This window comes from Synchiropus splendidus, chromosome 7 (assembly GCF_027744825.2).
Source record: "Synchiropus splendidus isolate RoL2022-P1 chromosome 7, RoL_Sspl_1.0, whole genome shotgun sequence".
Lineage (NCBI taxonomy): Eukaryota > Metazoa > Chordata > Actinopteri > Syngnathiformes > Callionymidae > Synchiropus > Synchiropus splendidus.
Window position 1 is genome coordinate 17,794,638 of NC_071340.1, and position 25,754 is coordinate 17,820,391.

The window sequence follows — 25,754 nt, forward strand, 5'->3', positions numbered from 1 at the left end:
GAAAAAAAAAACTTCCTCCTCCGCGTGTTTTCCACTCCGTCAGCAGAAAGCGCTGCTTTTGGACACCGGTCACGTGAGCACATGTGAACTCGGAACCACATCATCACCGTCAAGTCTGCTCCTCAAAGCTCACAGCTCGAAGACGTCTCCAGACGGGAACAGCGGTTGATCCGGGCTGGATTCAACACCACCCCCCAGACTCTGCTCTGATCCTCTTCTGCCGCCGCGTGGTGACCTGGTGTTAGTGCATCCTCCGACCTCAAGCTCCTACAATGACTTGTAGCGAAAGTCTTTGCTGACATTATTAGTAGTAGTAGCGGTGATAGTAGTACCAGCTGCAGTCCTGTGTTTCTTTGGAGCTTTCGTCTGACTCTTCACCGTCAGATTTGACTGGTGCCGTTTAACGGCCTGGAGCCTCACATTCCTGAACGGTTCGCTCCGAATTCGGCTCCGGGGATTCCACGCAATTTGACGGTGGAAGTCGAGCGCTCCTTGGTTTGAGTTCCTCGCTGTAATTCCAAGTTCGGCCACTTGGGGCAAACTGTGACTCAACGTGTAGCTATGTATTGACTTGTAAAGCGAGCTGGTCGTTAAGTCAGGGTCACGTGATTCAGACCTTGCCTTCGCGTGACTTCTCAGAATCAGAATCAAATGTATTGCCATGGTCAGTGGGGATCCCACCAACTAGGACTGTGTTTTTGAATAAAATAAAATAACATAACAACAAGGCTGCTCACGAATTCAACAGTCTGTTCCTGTGACCGGAGGTTCTGGTTCTGGATGGAAACCACGCGACCCAACGACACGAATGAACGGAACAACCACTGCGGACTTGTTTATTTCCTTCATCACTTGTGGCCCCAGCACACGCGGTTCTCACCGGGCGGGCAAAGCTCTCAGAACGGAACCGGACTGCGAGGTCTTGAGGTTCCGCTCATCATTAATGCCGGCCCAGGCTGCAGTGGCGGGTCGTCACAGCTCGTCCCGCGGCGCGTGCAGCGGGAAGTTCTGGAACTCCTCCGGAACCTTTTCACCTTTCTGGGCCCTTTTGTAGAAGCCCAGAGATTCCAGCAGAGCGCTGATGTCATCGGCCTTCATGCCCTTCACGCGGACGGTCTGGAAACCAATTGACAATGATATGACAGGATACAGCGTCATCCTCCAGCGCCCCCTAGTGGGCACATGGTCACCCTCGTGTCGATGATTGTTATAGAAACAAACACAATATTATGTTATTAGATTAAATTATTATTACTAGGAATAATAGTAGTAGTAATAATAACAATAACGTGAAGACGAAGAAGAGAATTAACAGAAATAAAAAGAAATATTCAAAAGACAAAAATATGTAGTTATATGCAAAATAAAAAATATTTTTATAATTATTTTCAAATATTTTGATTTTAGTTTAATTAATGTTTGTGTGAATTAATTAAAAAGACATATTTCAGAAACCAAGAACAACTCAGATAAGATGGAAATATATAAAAATATAAATGTGGAGTGAAATATGCATTTGTAAAAAATATCAGTTTCAGTTTCATCATGATATGAATAAATTAGATATCGGGAACCAAGCGATAATAATCATAATTATAATATAATATAATTTAATAGTACTTATGATATCGTTTTTTATATGATAACATTCGTAATATTTTTTGTCAAATGTGAAAATAAATTAATAGTAAATTAAAAATATCTACAATGGATTAAGATGATCACACCATGTTGTGTCCTTGTTTTTCACTTCCTCTCTAATCCTCACTGACAGACACACTCTCCTCAGCCGTCACCATCGCTGCCACTCTTCATCTCACCTTCACGACCTCGTCTTTCTCGTCATAGAAAATCAAGCGAGGATTCTTCTCTTCGGAGGAGTCGTACTCCAGGTTGTGGCTGTGAAGAGCACGGTTAAGGGAAACAACGTCTCTCATCCGGGAGATACTCAGAGGAGAACACCGCTCCTTCAGGAGAAGGTGGAGGTCTTCGCTTCATCTGCTGCCTCCACGATGCTGACACGCGATCGAGAGTGAGAACCTGTGAAGGATACTACAGCGCCAACCGCTCCAGCAGGAAGTGATGCAGCTCCGGCATCTTCTTTATTCCTCATCCCACCACGCTGGGAGCCTGCAGGGGGCGCAGTGGAGCAGGAACATTAGTAGCAAAAGACATTTTCGACAATGAAGTGTTAGATTCTGTTTAAAAAGAAAATAAAATCTACATCCATACAAAAACATTTTTGTTTTCTTTCATTGTGTTAAACTGATTCAATTCCTACGCCATTATTCACTTATCATTATTAATGAATGATAAGTATATATTTTTGTACTTTCGGTGTTTTTAATTAAAACTTTAATAAAAACATAGATATATATTATACGGATTCCAAAAGTCAGATTCATCTATTACGATTATGAAATTTAACAGATGTAAAACATGTGACTTCTTACAAGCAGCACATCATGTTTTGAGAATCTTTTATCAAACATCTTCTCAGTGTTAAACCCCCCATCCATCTCACCATCAGCTTTCCTCGGGCGATGACTGGCTTCTCTTCACTCTTTGTGGGGTTGAACTCTTGCGTCGCCTGGACGACCAGCACCAGGGCCAGAACCAGACAGAACCTCATGCTGGGTGGGGCTCGTTCACTCTGATGACTGTGCTTCCAAATGCACGGATGCAGATTGTGGAGAGAAGATCTGGACTGGTCCAGTCGGCTGGTCCACTGGGGGGTGGTGGGGAGTCGCTGACATGGCGAGGGGCTGTGTCTCCAACATCCTCATTAAAGCAAAACTATCTTGAACACAAACGGGACTAGAGTGAGAGTCATCATCACTCTGACCTGACTTTGTTCTGATATCTTCTTTAATAGAGCTTCACAGCGAGTCAGTGGATCTATGATCTCCCCGAAGTCTTGGTCTCCTCCTCACAGCACCTGCACCCTTATCTCTTCTTCACACGGCTGATGAGAGCCTCACAGGTGGTCTGGACCTCAGAACCTCCCGCTCAACATGAGACACGGTGACCTCACCGGTCATGCTGGTCAGTGATGAAGGTGAGAAGAACTCACCTGGCCAAGCTGGTTCTCTGTCCACTGGAGCTCCACTTGTTCTGCCTGACAAAATGACTTTCAAAATCAGAAAAGCATGAAAGTGACCTCAGTATTGTCTGAGATGAAGCCATGAATCATCGATCCATCACTGGGTGGGGGAGCTGATCCTCAGCTCCAGAGTTGCTCCAGTGTGGAGCCATGATTCTGCAAAAGTTGCTGTGATGAAAGGAGATTGATTCATATGAAACATGCGGAGTAATACATGAAAAAGAACCACCTGCAGAGTGAAAAGCTCACTCAACCAGAAAAACTCTGATCCTCCAGGAATTGAGTGAAAGCTGATGGACTATGTGAAGAACAAAGGGTTTATAACAAGCAGAGATGCTGCCTAACCAGATAGTTCAGCGTCATGGATGGAGAGAACCGAATGTAGCAATCGCCAATAAAAATGGACAACAAGAAAGCTAGCAGACAGTATCAACTATTGCGTTCTTAAAAATGTAAAGAATGTATATCAGGACACGCATGGATGGCACCATACTGAGAAACCACCAGGGTCAACATGTCAAACTCATTCCTGTCAGTCAAGTTCAGGTTAGTGAGAGAGCGCCCCCTTGCCGCAGAAAATGAAAAAATACATACAATGAAGTTTCATTAAAAAAAAAAATCCAAATCGACATAGTACTGCGGGTGGTCCTACTAATAACAATCAAAACAACAAACATTACTGAGTAAATCCCTTTGGTTTCGGTGGGTTGTAAGATGCACTACTACCATGTCACCACACGATGGCAGAAGAGAAGCAGAGCGGAGTCTGGGGCGCCAGATGAAGCGCGCCTGTCTGGAATGTTTGAGAGACAAGTGGCACGTGATGTTAAAAAAATCACGACTTATCGATGTACAGAAGTTCCCTGACTGTCGAGTGAGGAAGCTTTTATTTGAAACAAATGGACTTCCTGTCATGGAGCGTCTAATCCGGGCCCGCCTCCTGCGCTAATCTGATTAAGCGTCTGGAGTTGAGGCGCTAACGAGGCGCCACCATGCCGGTCTTCTACTCGCCCGACAGCCTCCACATGGGTCTGGCCTACGTGGGGACGTCGGTGCTGGCCAACAACAGCCGCAGCGCCGACAGCGTCGCCCCCAGAGGCCGCCAGGAGCCGGCAGGTCCGTGAGTTCAGATGGTGTCCGACTCAGAGGCGCGGATCCTCGTCCGACCGCTCGCGTAAGCAGAGCAGGGCTACAGTTAAGAACAGGAAAGAAACTCGAGAGCAGAATGGAAAGAGGAAGAAAGCTTTGGCAGAGGAAGGCAAGATTGATTTACTTCAGTCACAAAACAAGAAGTTCAGAAAGTAGAGACACGCAGCTGTTGGTGAAAGACTAAAGGCCAGGGAAAGAACAGCATGGGGATGAAAGCGTGGTTCCTGACGGCGGGTGTCTTGCAGTGGTCGACACGCTGGCTTCTCACCTTCCTCTCCAGATGCTCCTCTACTTCAACCTCTTCTACTTCCCCTGCTGGTGGTTCTCCTCTGTCTTCATGCTGCAGGTGAAGGTGAGTGAGCCTGCTTCTCAAACACCTGTGAGGACCTTTAGGCGGGGGAAATAAGTGGTCCTCACTAGGGCAATCCTGTGTGTATGAGTGTATGCATGGAGGAACCTGGTCCCCAAGATCTTCTGCTTCAGTTCCAGTACCTTCCTGCCTACTACCAGGGCCTGCTGGTGACCGGCGTGGTCCTCCTCACCGTGGTGGAAGTGGTCCGGCTTTACCTGGGCTACGTGGGGAACCTGAAAGAAAAGGTGAGCGAGTCTGGAGCGCTACAGGGACCACGAGTGACAAGTCACATAACTGACTTCAAGTTCCCACCGACACGCAACACAAATCCCTGACCCTCAGAGCAGGTTCTGCTCTCAGTTCTTCTCCGTCCCTCACCAGGTGCCGGAGCTGGCCGCCTTTTGGCTGCTGTCCTTCATGTTCCAGCTGCCCATCCTGCTCTTCTTCCTGACGGACGAGGAGACTCTGATCCTGCCCCTGGAGAGAGCCGTGCACGCCCTCTACCTGCTCTTCCTGCTGGCCCAGATCCTGGCCTCCTTCCTGGCTCTCCGGGCCATGACCCGGAAGCTGACAGTCCTCTTTCACCTGCGGCAGCTGGGCAAAGTGCAGAACCTGCGGCACGCCAGGGCGATGAGCGCCACCTACGGGCTGCCCTACTACAGCAGCGTGCTGCCCGTGTCGCCGGACTTGTGCCGCTGAACACTGCGCTCACCTCAGTGGAACTGTGGACCCGCTGCTGATTTGTGGGTGGCACCGGACCCCAGAATGTGTCTAGTCTAATCTAAAGGCATTATTTTTATTTGTATATATCGATATATATGTTATGTCTCTGTCTGTCAATGTTTTCTTTTTCTTTTATTTTCTTCATCTTCATGTCATTATTATTACAGCTGTTATTTTTTATTTTTATTTTTTCACAATAACATTCTGTTTTTTCTCCTTCAAAAGGAGATATTAAACTTGAAATATGAATATTTAAATTGAATTGTGTCCAAAAATAACATTGTCATGTCTAATATCCTTATGAGACATTGCAATTTCAGGGTTTTTTATATATATATACAAACATGACAAAGATATAATTTTTAATTTTTTAATGTTACTCGATATAAATTTGATTTATCTTCTTTTATTTATTTTGACACCAGTTTCTAATTTTTTCTTACTTCAATCTGCTTTCAAATGTTTTTAAATAAATTGTTATTTAATTACATTTTTAAAATCGTTTCCATGCTCACATTTAATTTATCACTGACATTGTTTATTGAAATGATCACTTTTTCTCATACTTGTCGACTCTGCACCCGGTTAAATGGCTTCTCCTCTTCCTCTTCCCTCGGACATTCTTTCCTCCCGCCGTTGACGGGACCATGTGACTGCCCTTCCCCTCCGCTCAAATCACGTTCTGTAACGTGTCGCCGACAGCAGATGAGATTTGAATCTCTCTCTGAAGCCACTCGCGGCGGACATGGCATCGCGCTGGCAGGCGGCCATATTGACCCAAATTGGTGTCAGGATGACTTCAATTTGCTTCTGATTACCTGGCGAGAGCAGGCGGCGCAGCAATTCACTTTCTGGCGAGTCTCAGCGGCCGCGCGACGAAGCGTCAAGATTAGATCGGCGTCTCTGACAAAGATCGGAAACGCTGCTCGCTTCAGTCTGATGGAGTCAATCTGCTCGTCCGAGTCATTTTTTTTTCTGGACCGCTCCATGAACTAGTTCAGCGCCATGATGAGGACTCAACAAAACCTGCTGAGCCGACCACTAGAGGGCAGCGGATCGCAGGTCAACAATCCTCATGAGCCATGACTCAAGTCAGTGGGTGCAGATCCTGGAGTCGTTGAGCTTCTCACGTTTGCAGACGACACCACCTTGCTCGGACTCACTGCAGATGAGTCCACCCTGGAGTTCCTCCTCTTACCAGGAGTCCAACCTGGAGATGACCTGGATCATCATCCCAAACCCCGGGTTTGGGTCGGCAGCACTACTGTGCTTCACGTATTTCCTATATTTTCAATGGGGGATGGATTTGGAGCTAACAGCTAACTAGCACAACCCTAGTGTGGATGAACCGCTACAACTGCATAAGTGACGACACTCCTGTCATAATGCAGTGTTTTAAAAGAATTAAAATGCCTTTTAGCGCTTACGTATGTTTTCAAGAGCCATTCTGTGGGCGTGGCCATAGTTACCCATAGATCCGAGTTGAAATAGACGCAGCTCCTATTACAGTTCTCGTCTCATACATCAGCCTCGCAGTTACTCGAGCCGAGTTAAAGCTAATAATGCTAATGCTGACTGAGCTACCATGCTCTGAATCATGGGAGATGTAGTTTCTCATGCTATTCATCAATTCTAAAACTGTCTGTTTGAAAGATGAAGATATTTTTAACTGGCATTACTTTAATCTGCGCCTACAGAATGATGAGTCATCACAGGAAAACATGGCTGCCGTGCCAGCGGGACGAAAACAGTAACAGAGATGCTGTAAATAACTTCAGTGAGAACATGAGTCGGTGCAGAGGGAACTGAATGGTGCTCTGTGTTGTCATGTTCTTGTGAGCACATCTCGCGACCTTCTCATGTCTAACGCCACTTCTGGTTTATATCTACAGTTTTGATGTCACATGGGTGTTTTGGTTAAAGTCCCGGGGGCAGCACTCAGAGCAAAGAAGTCCTCACTTTCCCAGAAATCTACGTCTGGAGAAATAGCGAGGTGAGACACCACCAGCATGTCCTCCTCGATGTTTTCCCGCAGGAAGAGAGGCTCTTCTCTGAGTCTCTCCTGGATGACTGAGCTACCGCCAACATCTCAACGATTTTCTGGACGAGTTGGTTCGGTGTCGCCCTTCTTGCGCTACATGGAATCAAAAATATGGTCGTCATGAGTCCACAGGACTGCTGAAACCACCGACAGTTGGAGTTGAACCTTGGCAGCTGCAAGAGATGTCCCTGCTCTATTGACCAGTCAGCTTACAGCGACGTCCCAGACCCCTTCAGCCTGGAGGAGTTCCTGAGCTTCAGGGCTCTGAAGAACTGAGCTATCCACCCGGCTGGGATGTGCAAAAGCTCCTGGCTCAGCTCTTTCTTCTCCATGCTTCATTTGTACACGTGTATTGAGTCGAGGACCGCGGCTCTTTCAGGCTAACTGAAGCACTTTCCATGAAAAAATCTTTCTTTAATTTCTTCCATCTCTAATTTAGTCATCTTTAATCTGCAGAACAGTTTTGCTGCCCGACTCACTTCCTGTTTTATCTAAACTTCTGCAGCCAGATGATGGTGATTCCGACAGGCCTGAGGGCTCAGATCAGACGCTGATGATCAGATAGTGGGAGATGAATTTGACTTGTTGAGTTGCAACGGAAGATTCAAAGTTTCACAGCGGCGCCTGAGGTCACGACCCCTGACCAACACCGAGACTGATTCCTGTTCATCCAAACTCTGGAGGGAGAAAACAGCGACTCAAAAAGCTCATTAATGCTTTCCTCTCGCGCCGTTTCTTCTGCTGTTGGGAGGTTTGGGACGGCAAAACAAGCTCGACAAAACAAACTCGACTTGTCGTCGTTGGCCCACGGGGGAGAAGGGGGGGGACAAAATGGCGTTTCATTTCGTTTGTCTCGACATTAATCAGCGGCTGAATGCCGGGAGGTGAAAACATTGGTAATCAAAGGAAAACAGCAGGCGTGACATTCATCTTTTCCGCTCGCGATGCAAATAAGAGCCCGGGAGGAAACACAGCCGAGCGGTGACCACTGAACCGCAGATCAAGCAAGGTCGGGATTAAACTGGGGAAACATGAGCAGAAGAGATTAAATATCGAGTGGCTGACACAGTTTAACAAACACGGTGGTAGGAGGAGAAGACGCAGGGCTGAGGCTGCTCCCAGATCGAGCAAGGAAAAAACACATTTACATCCGCTGACGTTGACCTCATCTGCAGGGCGGGCCCCTCACCTGGAGAGGGGATGAAGAACAGACGCTCCAGCATCCAGCACGTTGACAGGAATCCATTCTGACATGCCGAGTTGTGGAATAAATAGCGCGACCATGATCCTGTCATTCCACCAGTGAGATCTAAGCGCTTTGTGGCGGAGGACAATTGAACAGCAGCAGTGGCTCTGAGGGTTTATTTGTGATCCACAGACACACAACCACGTGGGCTGGATGGACAACACCTGCTCTAGTAACACCTCTACACGTGTCTAGGTACATTACACTGAAGAGTCTGGACTTCATCCGTGAAAATAAATACAGCTTTTTTTTTTGTACACCACGCTCCGATTATTGCGCGTTCACAACGTATCAGAAAGAATAAGGCAACAAATCAAAGCTCCTGTTCAGGTCACTGACAGGAAAATAATGAGAACCACTTCAAGTCACAAAAATAGACGTCTATGATAAATACATTGATTCTCTGTCAGACGGAACAATCCTGGCGGTGAGTTGTTGTTGTGCCTCAGTAGCACGTGGTAAAGTGCAAAAAAGTAAAAGATGGTGCCCCCTCCTGGCGACTCGTGAGCGAGCTGTGTGCGTCTTCTCACTTTTTGAGGCCATGTTTTGTTTTCATACGGAGGAGAGGTGAACTGAGCCAGGGCTTGCCTGGGTGAGCCTCACGACCCATGAAGGCTCTCTGGGTTTTCTTTCAGCAGCCCAGCCGCAGCGTCCTAAAACTACGGCCTGTAGTGGAGCTGAGGCTTTCCAGCTAATGATGGCACCTGCTGCTGGGAACAGCCACCGAAGAACCCTCGGTCCTCTGGGGTTTTCATATCTTCTCACCTGGGTTTTCCTTGATCCAAGTGATAGTTGGGACTTCAGGGACCTCCAGGTGCCTCAGGCTACAATTTGCAACATGCACTTGGAGAATGTTCCTGCTGAGACTGTCATATGGGTCACAGTGATATTGCAATTCTGGCATTTCTGTTTGAGGCTTACAGCGCAGGATGGTGAGTTTCTCCTTGGCTGGTAAAGGACCATCAGGCCTGTGAGCAGCCTGAGGTGAGCGTAATCCCTGGAATCTCATGCCCCACCAAAACAATCGAAGAAGAAGAAGAATTAATGCTGGAATACCAGCAGGTGTTTAATTCCCTAGAGGCGGATGGCAAGGGCGGCCCCAACACTGGAGGCCATTAGCTGGGTGTTCCAGGCATGGCATACCTTGCCTTTGGTCTCCGGATCCACCACAAGAAATGATCTCAAGATACATATTCTTTAAAGTTCCCTCAGAGGCCCGGGTGATTCTGTGATGATGGAAAGTTGGGCTCCCACAGAAGGTCTCACCACGACTGAGGTCAGTCCTTCTGAGAGCCCTTCTCACTCAAAGCCTGAGTACAGCGTTGGGGGGTGTCTGGGTTCACTATTGCCAGGTTACCAATCGACACATATGGGGCTTAAAACTGACTCAAAAGATTCGACCTGGTGCACCTGGATGATTTTTTTTGCAGAGTGTCCCTTGGGGGAATCTCCACTGAACTGGAGTCACAGTTTTGGTGGGTGTCTGTGCCTCATTCGACTGAGGCATATTTTGGAACCAACTGAGCAGGAGTGTCTTTCAAGCCAGCGATGGACTGTCAAGTACGAGGGCTGTCAGGGGTCACTATGACCTCAGGCAACCCCCCACAACTCCCATTGCTTATTACATTAGCTTCAAATTTCTCCGTGTGAAGAGACAAATGCCTTATTCAGCATATAATCTTTGTCAGATAACCGCAGCCAGGGCCACATTTTAGTGCACGACAGGCTCCATGACTGAAGCTGGCAGAAATTAAAAACCAGCGAACAGAAAACCCACATCGGCACAAGGTCCACCTCACCTGATGCAAGGGACGACAGATGTCGATGTGTTATTGCCAAGTTTTCAACCTTTTTGGTTCATAATTTAGTTCCTCACACGTCCACTCTGCTGCTGGTCAGAACTGCCAGGAAAGGTGCTTCTGTTGTGAGCGTATAAAAGGTTTGGGGCTCTAAATGGTCAAAGGTGTATTGTTTAGAGGTTTGTGTTTTAGTTCCTTCGTGCCAGTCAGAAACTCTGTAAAAGATTCTGGAGGTTGCCATTGAGCGACTCATGTCTGGAAAGTAACTTGACCGTTGTTGACGACTTGTATTATTGAGCACAGACACACACAAAGGAGCTCACGACGAAACTACGATGAAACGCGACTTGATCAATTTCAATCTGAGTCAACTCTCCAGTGAGTGGTCGTAATGTAATCGCACTCTCAGCAGGAAGTAAAACAGCAGATCGACAAAGTGGGGTTGTAGATTTGAAAGCTTATTGCTGCGAAGCTCAAACAGGAAATCTCCGCTATAGAGGGAAGCATTTTCCGACAGACAGGTGGCGGCAGCGAGAGAGTCTGAGGGGCGGGCGACGTGCCGACAGCCCTTCACGCAGCTTCTGTGGCTGCTCACAGTTTGGCCTTGAAGTCACCAGAACAATGATTCTACTTACAAACGAACCGAGAGTTTTTGAGGATCCATGCACATCATGCATAGATGGTCCGACGTCGGAGTCGTGCCAGCAAGTCCTGCGAAGAGTTGCTGGACCGGGAAAACCATTCTGTCCCTCCAACACCTGCTACGATAACTTTATGGAACACCGGACGAAACAACACATTCTGCTGACACACACCCAGCTAACACGCACTGTCAGGCAGGGCGCCCCCTCCTGATGGTTTCACAGTCTGACACGTAAGTCCATGCTGCTGTCACCTGCTCCTACTTCATGCCGCTGCGCAGCACCTGGTTAGCCGCGATGAGCATGACGCTGATGATGAACGCGATGGCAAAGGCGCAGATGAGACTCTTGCGTACGCAGGTCTGTTTGACTTGCTGCGTCGGACTGGAACCTGCAGAGGAGAGACTGAGTGAGTCTCAAGAATCAAAGCCGAATTTGAAAACAGAATCTCTCCAACGCTAAATTTGACTTGTTTCTGATTCTTCTTTTTTTCCACAGGTCTGCGCTGCTACGATGACAAAGACCAGTCACCGGGACGATGCGTTCAGGTGCAGCATAGACAAGGGAAACTGGAAGTGACCACGAAAGCAGTGGAAAAAGGGGAAAAGACAACTGACATGAAAGAGAAACCACAAAAAACATGTCACAGAATAGACAAAGCTCTCTGCTGACTTTCAGGATCCTGACCCTCTGACCAGGTCAAAGGTCACAGACTCATCCTCCCGAAAGGTCAGTCGTGACAGAAACGCCTGCAGTGGCAAGAGACAGTGCCACAAGTCGACTTGAAAAACCATTAAACTAAAGACTCCTGAGTCTTGTGATCAAAGCCTGCTGTTGCTGATGGATGATTTCGGGGGAGCACCACAAGAGCGCGTCCCTCGGAGCGAGCGAAGATCAAACAGGTGGGCGGGACTTACTGTCGATGTCCACCTGACAGTCCTCGGGGTTCTCTATGTGGTTCTCCTCCGTCATGATGATGTTCTCGATGTCTTTCATGGACAAGTGGTCGCAGAAGGTGTCGTAGAGAAGGCGCTTCAGCTCCTCCACTGTCAGCTTCTGCATGTCACACTGAGAAGACAACACACGCACCTCAGAGGGCGAAGAGAGGCCAGACGTCTTCACGTCGGTGAGTTACGATATCTGCGGATTATCAGCTCTTTATTCATCACTGACACTGTGTGTTCCATAACAGTAACATTCAACTTGTAGCTGCATCTCTGACTCACCTGTGTTTCTGCTCTAATGTTGCGTAACAGGCAGAGAGAGTGAGATAGTTGGCGGCTCCTCGTGGTCACGTGACTCATGCTACTACAACTGGGTTACATAACACCCACCCGGATCAGGGACGGTCCCCAGAGGACGACCTCCTCGGCAGGGTTTACGGGCTCTGACTCCCTCTGCCGTCGTCGACAGCAAAGAGAGCCTGCTAATTGTTCTCCTCTGTCGAGAAGATTCTGAATCTCCCCGCAAACATGAGGATTTTAAAAGACGCGAGCGTGAGCGTGATCAAAGTCTGGCGGGAAGACGGCCCTCCGTGGAGAGACGCACATCTCTAATGGAGCCGGCGGCCACGGGAAGTCCAACCACTCCCTCTGCGAACTACCATGAAGTGGGTTTTCTGTTCAGCTGAGATCAAATCTGAACTCTGCACTGAGCTGCAGCCGGGTCATGCAGCCGGGTCATCCAGCTCGGCCCGGACACGAGTCCTGTTAAACAATACTTTTCTCTTTGTGTACAGTTGTTTTCTACCATTTGAAGATGAATGTTAAAAACATTTTAATTGTATTTGCAAAAATACTACATATTCCCAGCTACTTTTGATACTACTTTGCAATTTAATTTAAAACATTTTAAGCATTTTATTGCAAATATTTATAAGATATTGTTATGATTTCTATCACTTTTAGTTGATTATGATTGATTTTTGTTCATTTATATATTTAACTTTTCTATTATTATTGACCATTTTTGGGCATATTTTCATCATCTAGTGATGCTGCCTGGAGCCCTGTGAAGGGAGCAGGGAAACTAGTCAGATGCCGAGCTGAAAAACCATTTGAGAGCTGGAAGAGAGAACAATCTCGTCCCACCCTCCCACTGCCATCATGTGGGAAGACAGAGAGAGGACGCATCACCTTCCAGAACACGGAGTCGAAGTCGGTGCCGTGGAACTTGTCTGGCAGACCCGCCGCCGTCAGCTTGGGCCCCAGCAGAGTGACAAACTCCTCAAAGTCCACCTGGCCGTCGCCTGCGCGACAGAAGCCGCCTGTGAGCCAGCGATTCTTTGACAGGCAGGAAGCTTCCTTCTCACCGTCCATGTCCAGCCTCTGGATGATGACCTCCAGCTCCACCTCGTTTGGCATGTAGCCCAGCGAGCGCATGGCCATCCCCAGCTCCTGCTTCGAGATGAAGCCGTTCCCGTCACGGTCGAACACCTTGAACGCCTCACGGATTTCTGTAAGACAAGAATTCAAGCTGGATCTTTGTTCCCACCGCTGACACAGACGGTGACATGTCTGTGTAGTGACAAACCATCCATCTGCTGCTGAGCCCTGCGCACCAGGTGTTTCCTGATCTGACTCTTTATTCTGACCTCCAACTTCAGGTCTGACTCAACTGCGCCCTAAAGATTTGGTTCAGCTGTCTGAAGACACTCTTCCCCGAAACCTTCCAAAACACATGGCTAACCTTAACCAGGACTCTGAAACTGAAAAAAATGAAACTAAGTTTTTCTCCTCTAACCTTGTGGGGACCTCCAAAACAGTCCTGGCTAAGACAAATGTCCTCACAAGGAGGTGTTTTTCCACAAACTGGAACCCCCCAACACACACACACTGCTACTACGCGGAGAGTGAAGCGCTCACACCCTCGCACTCTGCGGCTGAGTCACAGTGAATGAGGATTGGCAGAACACCACAAGGATGTTCTGACACAAAAATAACTCGCAGATCTTAAGAGTACGACGAATCACCTGAACAGAGAGGCTTCTAACGCTCCTCTCTTCTTCACGTGTGGGTTGACTCGACTCACGCGGACGAGACGAGTGCGCGCTAAGAGAAGCAAGTTAAAGCCTCTCACTCCGGCGCACTGGGTCAAATGGGCTGCTCCAGATCAACAAGCAAACGTCTTCCCTTCAGAGCCGCCATCTGCCGACAGGCGCCCTGCAGCCGCGCGCTAACCATCAGCCCGTGTTGGTGAAGCGAAACAAACCCCAAAATACCAGCACTAATTTACCGGAGCAACAAAATGGCCGACCCCGAGGCTAAAAGCAGAGAAACCAGACGCGGCTCAGTGAAAACATCAGTCGCTGCAGAAGCTTTTCCAGGAGGATGCATGTGGCGGGAAAGAGCTTTTGGAATTGTGATTACATGGAGGGTGCCTGAGGATCATGTGACACCCGTAAGAGCAGATCATTTTAGGGCAGCCACCCGAGGCCAGGGTTACTGAATCGCCATGGTTAGAGGTGCCAGTCGCGTTTAGAGAAAGGAGGGAGAAAATGGACAAAATCCATGTCAGTGACTGTGAAGCTATTAGTCAGATATACAGGTTTTCATCATGAGACAGGTGGGAAAAAAGTTTCTAAAATATCAATATTTTAACTGATGAGGAGCATGTTTTTGTTTGTTTTGAAAGATGGAAATTGAAAGATCTTTTAAAAATGTATTTGGAATTCTTTTCATTTCAAATGACACTCCAGCTGGAAAGTAGACTTTTATTTTTTGCTTTGGCTAATGATTAAATATGAAACAAATTAATAATAAAACAATATCCCATTACTATATTTTCTTTGTATTAAAAAAATATATATATTTTTAAACTTTTTAAATAAAAATTGTAACTAATTTAATTATAAATACCATCATGAAAACTTGTGCATTAAATACATAAACATAGCTGTATAAAGAAAACAATATGATCTATACTCAGTTCAAGTCACTGTGTGCTACTCTATTCGTCAGTTTCTGGAGGCAAAATATTTATGTTAGCTCTCAGCGGCGTGTGTGGGCACGACGTCATGTGCAGGACACATCAGTCACGTTTCCGTCTATTTGCAACTGCCTGTAATGGAGGAACAGAAAAGAAATATGATTTTTTTTAAAAATAAAAATAAAAACTGTTCTCTATTTGGAATGTTATGCAATACACATTTAATAAAAATAAATGGGGGGAAATGTATATATTTGTTGGTGGGATTTGTACAATAGGCACCAGTGAGCCCTCTAGCGGACACTACCGTCATGACATCATTGAAGTGCATAAATAGCATGAATGAGTGACAGCAGACAGGTGAGTCCCGGGCGTCTCTTCCTCCCTCCTGGCCTCCTCCTCACCTCCACTTCTCTCACTCTGACCCTGGTGAGAAACTAGTGGGCTGCTCTGCTGTGAGAACCTTCGGCCTGCTGTTCTTAACCAGCCCTGGCTGCACTAATCCGTCTTCAGCTGGAGGTGAGCCGACTGGGCACCCGAGATCTGAATATTACCATAACAGGCGTCTTAACAAGGCTCTGGGGGGGCGGCAGCTCGGCCCAAGGAGCCTCGCGCATCTGCGCCAGCATGAACCGCTCCTCCCTCTAATTAGTCTGCTGATGCAACCGTGATATCACGTCTGGAATGTTGCTTTTTGAGATGTGTTTATTGGTTTTACAGAGTGTCGGGTGAAGAGAAGCACGGGGAGGAGTTCTGCGGCAACGTTGGCCAGCCACCGCATCGCTGGTCACCTGTCCGATCACTGACCTGCTCTCTGTTTCCACCTCACTCTGACCTCTGAACCAGCAGGTGACGCAGCAGAACTATTTGGATTTGTCCGCTCACTTTCCCATTTCCAAACCAGGTTGAATCTATTTTCCTCCAGCTTTCATCCGTGTCATCTGCGGTGATGAAACAGTCCTCTCCGGCAGGCAACCGCGGCGGCACCGCGTCACCCCGCGGAACTGCTCATTTCTCCTTCCATCTTCATCACACCAATGTCAAGTGGGGCTTTTTTCATATGTCACCCGTCTCGTGGTGGCAGGTAATAGATTCCAGCGAGCCTTTGTGAGACCCCGGTCCGCCGGGTGAGGAGGGGATTAAGCCCACCCATCGGTGAAGTGAGATTTATTCTTCTCCGCCTGATGAGCGACGCGGCTTTTCTTCACACTTCCAGTGACACACGTCAAGCCGCATCATTTCTCCGTCCGAAAATGGATGAGGTTAATCTCACACCATGATTGGATTTCTTTTATTTTCTGACTCTTACAACAAGATCCTTTCACGGCACCCCCCCCACCTCACCCGGCCCGGCGCTCCTGCCTGTACGGTGCTGCGACAAAAGGTCAAACAAGAGCAGCACACGATGATGATGAAGATGCTGATCGTGTTTGGAGCTCAACAGAAAGGCGTCTCTGTGATAGGACTGCGGTGACAAAAGGTCTCCCTTGTTAGGAGTCCGGCGGATCCTGGCAGGCTCTGGGAGGGCGACACCACACCTCTGACCAACATCCCCCTGAGTCAGGGAACCACTTCTCACATGGCTGTCAGGAGCTCACTGACTTTTTTATTGACTGTTGCCGCCGAAAATGACTGGTTTGCAGCAGATTAAAAAGAAAAATTGTGGTGAAAGTTGCGATCATTCATGGCCCAGGAACAACATGAGGGGAAATAAGGAGCTTTTCAAATTAACTTGTAAAAAAACTAGTGTCCGTTTTTAGCCAAAAAAAAGCTCCATGTTGCTATGATTTTAACTACAATGTAAATAGAGAAATGTGCAAGTTAAATAAACAATGACAATAAAATTTTTATGACGATGTTCCGTTAGTGGTTTTCGGGTTGACAGCGTGTAGTGAGCACTAGTTGTTTTGCTACGAAGCTCCTCACAGAGGTAAAGGTGGCGAATGTTTGTGTGTGACATGGATCTCGTGGTCAGCCATGTTTGTTTACATCCGCCCCATATGGTGTTTGAGTGACGCTGAGTTCTGCTTTCGAGTTTCGTCTATTCTACATTTCAATCATGAGAATTTGGACGTTTATGAATGGATTCAGAATCGTTCACGTCCAAATCGCGACACTTGGTGGTAATATTTGAGGGCAAATGTGAGCGTTTGGTGTCGCACACGACTTCATCTCAACAAGGAGGAAGGGAATATGATGCTGTGTTGCCGCTTGGGTGGGTGCAAAAGGAGACTGAAGTGATTGGTGGAATTGGCAGGATTCAGAGTTGCTGGGTCCTAGTGTTTTGGCCCCTAGGAAGATGTCTCTGAACTCTGAGCTCTGAACAGCAGCAGCAGCAACACTCTAGTCTCTCTTGATAAGCTCCGCCTACAGCATCACCTGGAAGCGTTAAAAACCAAGGAGCAGGTCAGGACCTGTCACCGTGAAGCATCTCTTGCTGGAAAACTCCTGCGCTGGAGGACATGCACGCGCGCCTGTTGGGAAGCCAGTTAATAGCTGTGGCGTCTCGGCTGAGAGCAGAGAGACGTTTGAGTCACCATATGTGGATCATCTTGAAAATGAGCCAGCAGAAGTGCCGCCGTCACGACTGGTCATTTAGCGCCGTGCTGTTCTCAGCAGCATCTGTTTTCCACAGGTCTCCGCTGACCCGCCGGAGTTCCGCCCCCGCGCTACACCCTGCGCTCTGCAGCGGCAAACACGCGTCTCTGTCTTGAAATATCTTCATTTGTATTCAAGTACGTGTTTCTAAAGGAGTGGAAGTCAACCCTCCACCTCAGGGCGAAACGAATGACTCAATATTTTTTTGTCTTTTGTTCCGCAGGAGTCAAAACGCGAGACCGCTTCACGGGGTTGGTGCCGTCAGGAGCGATGTTGTGTCGGCATTTCTCTCCAAACTGTCAGTCATCAAACAGCACAGAGCCGGTGCTCTAGAAGGAGACTGAACCGCAAACGGGTCTTTTTTAAAATACAAATGAAGAAGAGATCTGGAGAGGTCCGGGCTTCACGGCCGTGTGGTGGGTGGTCGGGTCTGTTCGAGCCTCTGATGTGTCCAAATATGAAAATAAAGATGGAATGAAGTGAAGAGCCAGCTGCAGTAGCTGAAGGGTGATGGTTGAAAATAGCTGCTCAAGCGGAAGACGTGTGGTGGAACAGTGTCACAGCAGTCGCATGCAAAGTGCGGCCCGGGGGCCACATGTGGCCCATAGAATACAATGATGAGGTCAGAGCACTGGCCACTTGTAGCAGGACTCTGAGACATAGAGCACTGCATTTATGAAAGTTTCCACTCCGGACATTTTCAAAAGTTTCAGATTGAGGTGGCTGACGAACGCTGCACCGGACTCCATAACGGCAACGGAGTCAGTTGTTTCTGTCTCTGCATAAATGATACCTGGCTGCTCATCTAGCTCAGTGAAATTAATGATTATTTCTCTGCATTGCGAATGTCACGCTCAGACCAGCAGGTGTTGCTAAGCATCAGCTGCGCTAACAGCCTACTGCTGAGGAACCAGCAGTCTCACTTTCATGAGCCTGGAAAACTCTCTGTGCTCCCTGAAGTGCTGGCGCTTCTAAATGTCGTTTTTCATTTTTAAAGCACTTCCCTGCACAGCATTTCCCGTGTATGTGCTGCAGGATGCGAAATTTAAATGACAGCAGACGCGTCACAACCCACGGGCATCATCAGAGCGCCGGCTGTCACACGTGATCAGTTGTTGTGATCAGCAATGGCAGGTAGTGATCGGCTGATATCTGCTGATCACGATCGATCGGAGCATCCCTCATTGAAATCTTAAAATAGAGTCTCCAAATGAATAGCTCTGATGTTAGCATCATTTCCTCGTCCCTGAAAACAAATGCAATAGTGGGATTGAAAAATACAGAGCCGAAAAGTGAGAGGACTATTGGTCCACTTTGAACCACTTTCCAAGCAAGTCTCATATAATTTTTAAACCAAGAGCACCACCCTCTCAAAATCAGGGAACACCCTCGTGCATCCATCACAAGTAAGAAGGTTTTCATAGAACAGAAGTTACTTGGGGTCCTATATCCAAACCACGGCTCAAGTGCAGTCGCAAAGATGTTGGTTCAGTTGGACAGATCTCTCCGTGGCACGTGGCTCTGCTCAGAAGATGATGTCCGCTACACACGCATCACTTCATACATGGACTTTTGAGGAAGCCGAGGTGTCAGCTGCAGAGCTGAAAAGACATGAAGTCGAAGCGATGACGGCCCAATTAGCCTTTGATGTGTCGGGGAGGTCCGCCCCCTCGCGCCGTCACTCAGAACAAATGAAGAGGAAACTTTGCTGTGTGCTGACATGGATGGCTGCTGACAGTTTGACTGCACCGACTCTGAAGTTTCAAAGTCGATGGGCGGGTCCACTTTCATGTTTGGCTTTCATGTGGAAAACAAACACTGGCCACGCGACAATGGATTTAATGGTCATTGACTTGGCTGAGTTGGGAATCTGCTTCTCTGCTACCACATCACGGGTCTGTGCCGCAGCCTGGAACCAGGAACCCTGAGAGTCCAGATACCTCTTTGTGAGGAATCCCAAATTTTCCACACAATGCTACCCATAAAGCAAAATGTCAGGGACCCTAAGCATAGACCAGGGCTCTTGCAGGTCCAAGGTACACCCTGTGAAGAGAGGGGAACTTGGGATGCTGCGGTCAAACCAGCCGCTACTCCTCCAAGCTCTGTGACGGAACGGTACGCCATATTTAGAGGCAGGTAAGGGCTAAACATGGACACCAGAGGTTCCCTTTGCTATAAGAACCATCTGCGCAGGAGAACCACTTTCCCGCTCAAACACAAGTCAGGAAGGGGATTTAGGAGTCAATGCTGGCCCAGTTCAGAGAGTCTTTTTTCTGGAAATACTTCACTGACTGCCTACCAACCAGGAGCTCCCAGGACACTCCCCAGGGTCCTGATACAGTGAGCGATGAATAGGTTGTAACCAGGTCCCTTGCCAAAGAGTCAGGGAACTTCTCTGCCTCAGCTGGACTCAGGTGTCAACATGCATTTTAAAAGCTGAAAAATATCAACAGTGGGACGTGCAACAGAATCCTGGACAATCGATCTGGAGGCCTGGACCCCCACAGAGTCCTGGTGAACCCAAAGATTCTCTCCTAAAAAATGGGCAGCACTGTGGAGCAGTGAAACCTGAACCTGAAGTCCAGGAGCCACGAAGCTTCCCGCAACGCAAGTCCTTAAATGCCACTCAATAAAAGCAGCTCAGTGGATTTGCTTCAACATTTGTCAAGTCCTTAAAGGAAGGAAAGAGAAAAGGTCAGTGCGTATTAATGTCCTCCTGAGGACTTGATTTCTGCACACCAGGAGCTTGTCACACGCGGGTCCTCTCACTGGGCCAAGAGAAAAGAGGAGGATGGACCGATCCGCATTGTTTTCCAAGGAACTAAGAGACGGAGAGTGATTCAGATCCTCAACATGAGGACAAGGTCCTGGGCCAGAGCTGTCGAGACGCCAGGTGGAGCAGCTCCCTTCTCTTTGGCTCTCCGGTTTGGTAAAAATGCTGTGGTGCGGAACACAGAGTGTGGTGTGCGTGTGTGTGGGGGAGGTCCTGAGATTACTGAGCTCTTGTGATATAATGTGAGATTTTATTGTGTGGGAGGGAAAATGGAGTCCAATTTAATTTATGCCAGCATCAGCGCACAGCAGCGAACTTGTTGCTGCCTCGACATCCACACGCACACAACCCACCACACCCGCACACAGTTGGAGCTCTATTCTTGTGGGGACCTCACCTTGCCACAACCCTTTCCCCAGCCTCTCACGCTAAACCAAACCATCCCAAACACATGGCTCACCTGAACAAGAACTATCAACCTAACTGAAACCGGTTATATAAGACCCACTTATTTTGAAGTTTAAGCTTCAAACCTTGTGGGGTCCGGGCTAATGCCCCCACAAAGGCATATAGTCCCACAAATAGGTGTTTTTCCAAGAATTAGTCCCCACAAGGCCAGTTATACAAGTACACACACACACGGTTTCCACAAGTGTCCAGGAAAACTGGATTTTGTTCCGTTAATAGCTGCTACAGCCGCGTGGCTCTTTTCCCTCGAGTGTCCAAGTCAGTAATTGAAAATCAAGTCCTGCGCGCCGGTGCTGCCGTTGCCGGGGCCCCTCCTCATGCACGCGCACGCACATATTCACTAATGTGCAATTTGATTCGGTGACAAAGCCCCCGCGTCCCCCGACGCCGAGGCTGATGCATGTGACACTTCAGACTCGGGGCCAATTCTCCGCCGTCTCCCTGGGGGCCGAGCGCCAGCCTGTCGCTCAAGCGGCCGGAACCGTCGCTGTGATGAGATTGACGTCGACCTGAAACGTGTTGAACAGCGGAGATCCTGGGAATAATGGATCGACCTGCGGAGATTGGGTTGGGATGGGTTTGTGCCGGCTCACGAGGTGACCAAGACTGGACTGGCTCCGAGGGACAGGGCGGCAGCAGTCCGCATTTTGATCTGAAAGTGAATGATTTCTGCTCAGAATTGGACGGAACCGACTGAAGCTCAGATCCAAGTGTTGGCGTGCAGCAGTGACAAGGGAAGGACAGCCATTCTGTTCCGTGCTGCTTCATTCATTTACTTAATTTAATTCAACTGCAGTAATCCACTCCTTTTTCTGTTCAATATGATTTCTGATTTTCTTCCTGCTTTATTCCCGTAATAGCTGCTGGTGCTTTCATGTAAGACTGAAGTTTCAAAATACACGTTGAGAATATATGTTTTTACACAGTCAGACAGTAGATTCTGAAGAGAAAGTCAACCACATGTGCGTTTCAAGTCCGCTGAGCCGCTTTGCTCCCACAGACTTGTGAATGCCTCTGGACTGTTGACGAACCGCCAGTGACACCGGCGCTCCGTCTCCTCGGCAACATCACCTTTGAAGCATCATTCCGTGACTGTGCGCGCGGCCCCCTGGCAGGGGCGCTAATGTTCCACAACAGCTGGCAAAAGTCCTGTCACGCGTTTTAACATCGCTGAGCTCCTTTCCTCCAGCCAGACTGCCGCTCCCTCCACACCCGCATCAGAGGACTCTCCAGAAACCTGATGCACACGCCACATAGTCAGGACTAGCTCATCATGACGCAAGAGAGCAGCCTTCGACAGACGTGACGCTAAAACACCACCTAGCATCAACCCACATCTCTGAGGAGGAACCGGCGAGGTGACTTTTAAGGCTCCTGACCTGTGATGGAAACCCTCGCGGCCACGGCCCGAGTCTTCCAGTCACATTGTCCAACACAGCGACTCTCTTCATGCGACTTTTGTGTCCTACATTGACACAAAAGCTACGGATGGAAAAGGTTCTTTCAGACCATTGTAACACCTCTGCGTCAGCATGCAACGCTGAAGGCTGCCTTTTTCGTCAGTATAGGATGCAAAAGTCCACTTTTCCATCATCAATACACTACACCATGGGAGTGAGGAAGGGTTGTGGGGTTAGGTGAGCCATGGGATGGTGCACCTTTCCCTCTGTATACCTTTGGTCTCCATCGAACGACTGCTGCTCCAAAGGATCACGAATGTGTCGCCTTACTAAGTCACACGTAACTCACACAGTGAGAGCCAGGCGGCGCCAGCCTGGAGATGCAACATGATGCAGACGCCGACGCCTGTTGCAGCGGTGCCACCCTCCGACAGCAGGAGCGACATCACAGCCAACAGCAATTCCAACATCATCCTGCCGTCAACGCTCATGCAACACAACACACTGAGGAAGGACGGCTCCATCATGCCTGCACTCTCTTCTTCACCTCCATCTCTGTTTAGCTTAGATTCCCCCTCACCAGCTCACAACTCCTCTTCACTATCTCATCCATCCATGGAGACTCCTCACTGACCTTTTGAATGTTCATTCATTAACCAGTCCCTCCAGGAGCTCACAGACCTTTCTATCGACTGTTGCGGCCAAAAACGGCTGATTTTGTGGCAGATTTTTTTTTTTTTAATTGCAGTGAAAGTTGCAATCATTCATGGCTCTGGAACAACATGACAGGAAATAAGGACCTTTGCAAATGAGCTTGTTTTTAGCCAAACAAAGCTGCAGGCTGCAAAAACTTTAACAAAATAAAAAAAAAAAAATGTACATGCAAAATAAAGGATGATGACAAAATCATCCCATCTTTTTTATGATGATGTGTAGCGAGGTGTAGTGAGCGCTCTCAGGTCCTCAGAAGGGACTGAGGGGCGTTTGGATGGGCGGAGTCTGAGACGTAAAGATGGGTCATGTTTGTGTGTGGCTCATTAATGCAGCCATTTCAAACAGTCACCGCTGATATGTTCCACAGGGTCTCGACGTAAAGGGTCAGAAATAGTGTGGAGAGAGAAGGATCTTGTGGTCAGCCATGTTTGTTTATGTCCACCCTGTATAGTGTTCAGGTGATGGCGCTGCACTGGGGAGTGAAATTGAGCTCATAGTTGCAACATCGCCGTCTCCTGGAGGGACTGTTTAATACAACTTTTTTTGGGAACAACTTGAAAGCAAATCTTCTCACCTTTTTTAGCTCAGGCTTCAGGAGTCTCTTCAGACGTCACTTTCTCAGCAAGGTGCAAAAATAAATCTGATTTAAATATTCCTTACATAACTGCGGAGACATGACAGCGGTGAAGACACTCGACTCGGATGAAGCGCGATGTTCGTGCCACAGCCCAACAGCAAGAGGAAGCAGGATCACGAGCTAAAACCAGGCGTCCCAGCTCCTCGGGGAACCGGGGGCGCTCCAGGGGCTTCTGCATGGGATTGAGCGCAGATTTACGTCACGGTGGCTCCGGGGGCCAGAATATTTTCAGATGAGGAGCTGGTAAATGCCAGGCGGCACCAGAGTGTTTGAACGTTTCACTTTAAATGGAAATCGCTCTCAGATTTTTTTTTAACAGTTGCTGTTTCTCATTCTCCTCACTGTTCTCAGAGACGTGAGCAGTCGGAGTGTTGAATGTGCTAATCGCTGCGGAGGAGGGGGCCCTTTCTGCTCCCCTCCGCGGAGCTCGTCCCTTCTGTTTAGGATGGTGGCCATTAAAGAGGTCCGGATGATTCAAGGTCCATGAGCAACAGGTTGCTCGACACACTGGCACACGGTTCCCCTCCCTGCTGTCTGTGCAGAAACAACACCCTGCTAGCAAAACATTTAGCTCAAGTTAAGCTAGCATGCCAAATAACATCTCCTTGATTTGCCGCCAAAATATTTCCGTATAGAATGAAATATAAATTACAATAGCTAAAACGTGTTGGAACGGTTGTAATCATGGATCAAACTTTGCAGCTCAATCTGCCCTAAAACTCCTACATTTAAGCGCAATGCTACATTACTAGCATTCACAGCTCTTTATTGTGCTGAGCAATGAACCATACAAGTGTTAAACTTGTCGCGACATTGCGCTGCCTCAAGGTCGTTTCAAAATGAAAAGTTTTCCTCAAACGTCTTGATGATCTTGGCTTAATAAACCGATTATCAAGCATTGGAGTAATCTTATCTCATCTCATTTCATTTTGGCTGATTATGTTAGCCAGGCTAACAGCCGCTGGTGCTAGCAGGCGACTGAGGGACTGAACTTTTCATTTCGACCCAAAATCCAGCAGAAAAGGGACAGAAAGCTTCTGCCGGAAACCAAACATCTGTGCTCTGCTAAATGTTGCGATCTTTACGCGACTGTCATCTTGGGTCGCGAGTACGCTAGCTAGCCGCAGCGCTGCTCTGCCTCCAGGTGGTTTCAAACCGTGGCTAAAGTTTCCTCAAATTTCCACAGAACTGATAAACAAATAATCATCTCAGCAAATTTGTAGCCGCTAGTGTTGGTGGGCGACTGGGGGACTCAACTTTTCATGTTGACCCCAGACCCAGCAGAAAAGGGCAGCAGAAAGCTGAGGAGGGAACCAGAGCAGCAGGTCAGCGTCTCACCTTCCACCTCGTCTTCCGGCAGGTTGACCGGGGCGCTGTAGGAGAGGATGTCGGGGATGGTGCACATCCCCCGGTACATCAGGGTGGAGGTGATGGGGTGCATCGGCATGGCTGCTGCGGGGACCTCTGGCTCTCACCTGAGCCTCCGTCATGCAGAAGATCGACACAGATGATCCCAACTTCCCCCGACCAGCGAGTCCATGGGGGAGCAGGTGGGAGTGAGGGGGGCGGGTGGGGTGAAGCGGGGCTGGTGAGTGGAACCCAGGAGGAAGCGGGAGCGCGGGAAGTGTCCTACCTCTCGTCTCGGTCTGCGAGCTTGGATCTCGGCTCTGCCAAGGTGCGACTGCGCATCATCCCCGCCGCAAACCCATCCTCAGATGTGACCCAGAACCATTCAGTCATAGAATCCGCGGCTCGGTCCCGGAGAGGCGGAAGAACGCGGGTGTCCACTTGTTGGATCCGCGCGAGGCGCTCCGACAGGCGCGTCCTTCATCCGGGGAGCTCCGGAGGGGCGTCCTGGCGGGAGTCCGGGGGTCTGGCGGTGCCGCAGAGAAGATCCAGCATTGGAGGAGGAATTTATGAATGTGCGCGCTCTCTCTCTTCCTCCGTCTACACACACACGCACACACACGCACGCCAACCCACCCACGCCTTCTTTCCCTCTTTATTTTTAACCGACTCGCTCTCCACCGAGGATCTAACGAAGTCACCTGCTCCTCCGGTGACAGAACATCTTCCTTCTGGCGCCACTGAGCGACTGTTACTCTCCCCAAACGCTTGGCTGCCGTCACCTGTTTATACATCATTTCGCAGGTTTAAATCATCTTCTGCAACTGGCTTCCCTG

At 48.5% G+C, this 25,754-nt stretch overlaps 3 protein-coding genes and 1 long non-coding RNA gene across 4 annotated transcripts; 2 read left to right on the forward strand and 2 right to left on the reverse strand.

The window, feature by feature from the left end:
- Positions 1-830: 830 nt before the first annotated feature.
- Positions 831-2,762, reverse strand: selenoe (selenoprotein e). The gene is made up of 4 exons (XM_053870846.1): positions 2,525-2,762; positions 2,054-2,130; positions 1,821-1,899; positions 831-1,116 (listed from the first exon to the last, which is right to left on the reverse strand). The coding sequence occupies exons 1-4, from the start codon at positions 2,630-2,632 to the stop codon at positions 973-975; spliced, it is 408 nt and encodes a 135-aa protein (XP_053726821.1). The 5' UTR covers positions 2,633-2,762; the 3' UTR covers positions 831-972.
- A 1,290-nt stretch (positions 2,763-4,052) lies between these two features.
- zgc:112294 (transmembrane protein 17A) lies at positions 4,053-5,768 on the forward strand. The gene is made up of 4 exons (XM_053870833.1): positions 4,053-4,219; positions 4,498-4,604; positions 4,736-4,849; positions 4,986-5,768. Exons 1-4 carry the CDS (start codon positions 4,096-4,098, stop codon positions 5,301-5,303), a joined length of 663 nt encoding a protein of 220 aa, XP_053726808.1. The 5' UTR covers positions 4,053-4,095; the 3' UTR covers positions 5,304-5,768.
- Positions 5,769-6,449: 681 nt separating this feature from the next.
- On the forward strand, positions 6,450-8,113 carry LOC128762536 (uncharacterized). Its single transcript, XR_008415561.1, has 3 exons — positions 6,450-6,572; positions 7,220-7,320; positions 7,501-8,113. It is a non-coding gene; the product is annotated as an uncharacterized LOC128762536 (long non-coding RNA).
- Positions 8,114-8,614: 501 nt separating this feature from the next.
- Positions 8,615-25,507, reverse strand: LOC128762525 (calcium-binding protein 7). The gene is made up of 5 exons (XM_053870836.1): positions 24,910-25,507; positions 13,366-13,509; positions 13,190-13,302; positions 11,972-12,122; positions 8,615-11,445 (listed from the first exon to the last, which is right to left on the reverse strand). The coding sequence occupies exons 1-5, from the start codon at positions 25,016-25,018 to the stop codon at positions 11,315-11,317; spliced, it is 648 nt and encodes a 215-aa protein (XP_053726811.1). The 5' UTR covers positions 25,019-25,507; the 3' UTR covers positions 8,615-11,314.
- Between the last annotated feature and the right edge of the window lie 247 nt (positions 25,508-25,754).

Coding starts and splice junctions, on each gene's coding strand:
- zgc:112294 (XM_053870833.1), top strand. CDS start 4,096: ATGCCGGTCTTCTACTCGCCCGACAGCCTCCACATGGGTCTGGCCTAC. Junction 4,220..4,497: donor AGGCCGCCAGGAGCCGGCAG/GTCCGTGAGTTC, acceptor GGTGTCTTGCAG/TGGTCGACACGCTGGCTTCT. Junction 4,605..4,735: donor TCTTCATGCTGCAGGTGAAG/GTGAGTGAGCCT, acceptor CTTCTGCTTCAG/TTCCAGTACCTTCCTGCCTA.
- LOC128762525 (XM_053870836.1), bottom strand. CDS start 25,018: ATGCCGATGCACCCCATCACCTCCACCCTGATGTACCGGGGGATGTGC. Junction 13,303..13,365: donor CCAGAGGCTGGACATGGACG/GTGAGAAGGAAG, acceptor TCTGTCGCGCAG/GCGACGGCCAGGTGGACTTT. Junction 11,446..11,971: donor CTGTCAGGTGGACATCGACA/GTAAGTCCCGCC, acceptor TCTCCTCTGCAG/GTTCCAGTCCGACGCAGCAA.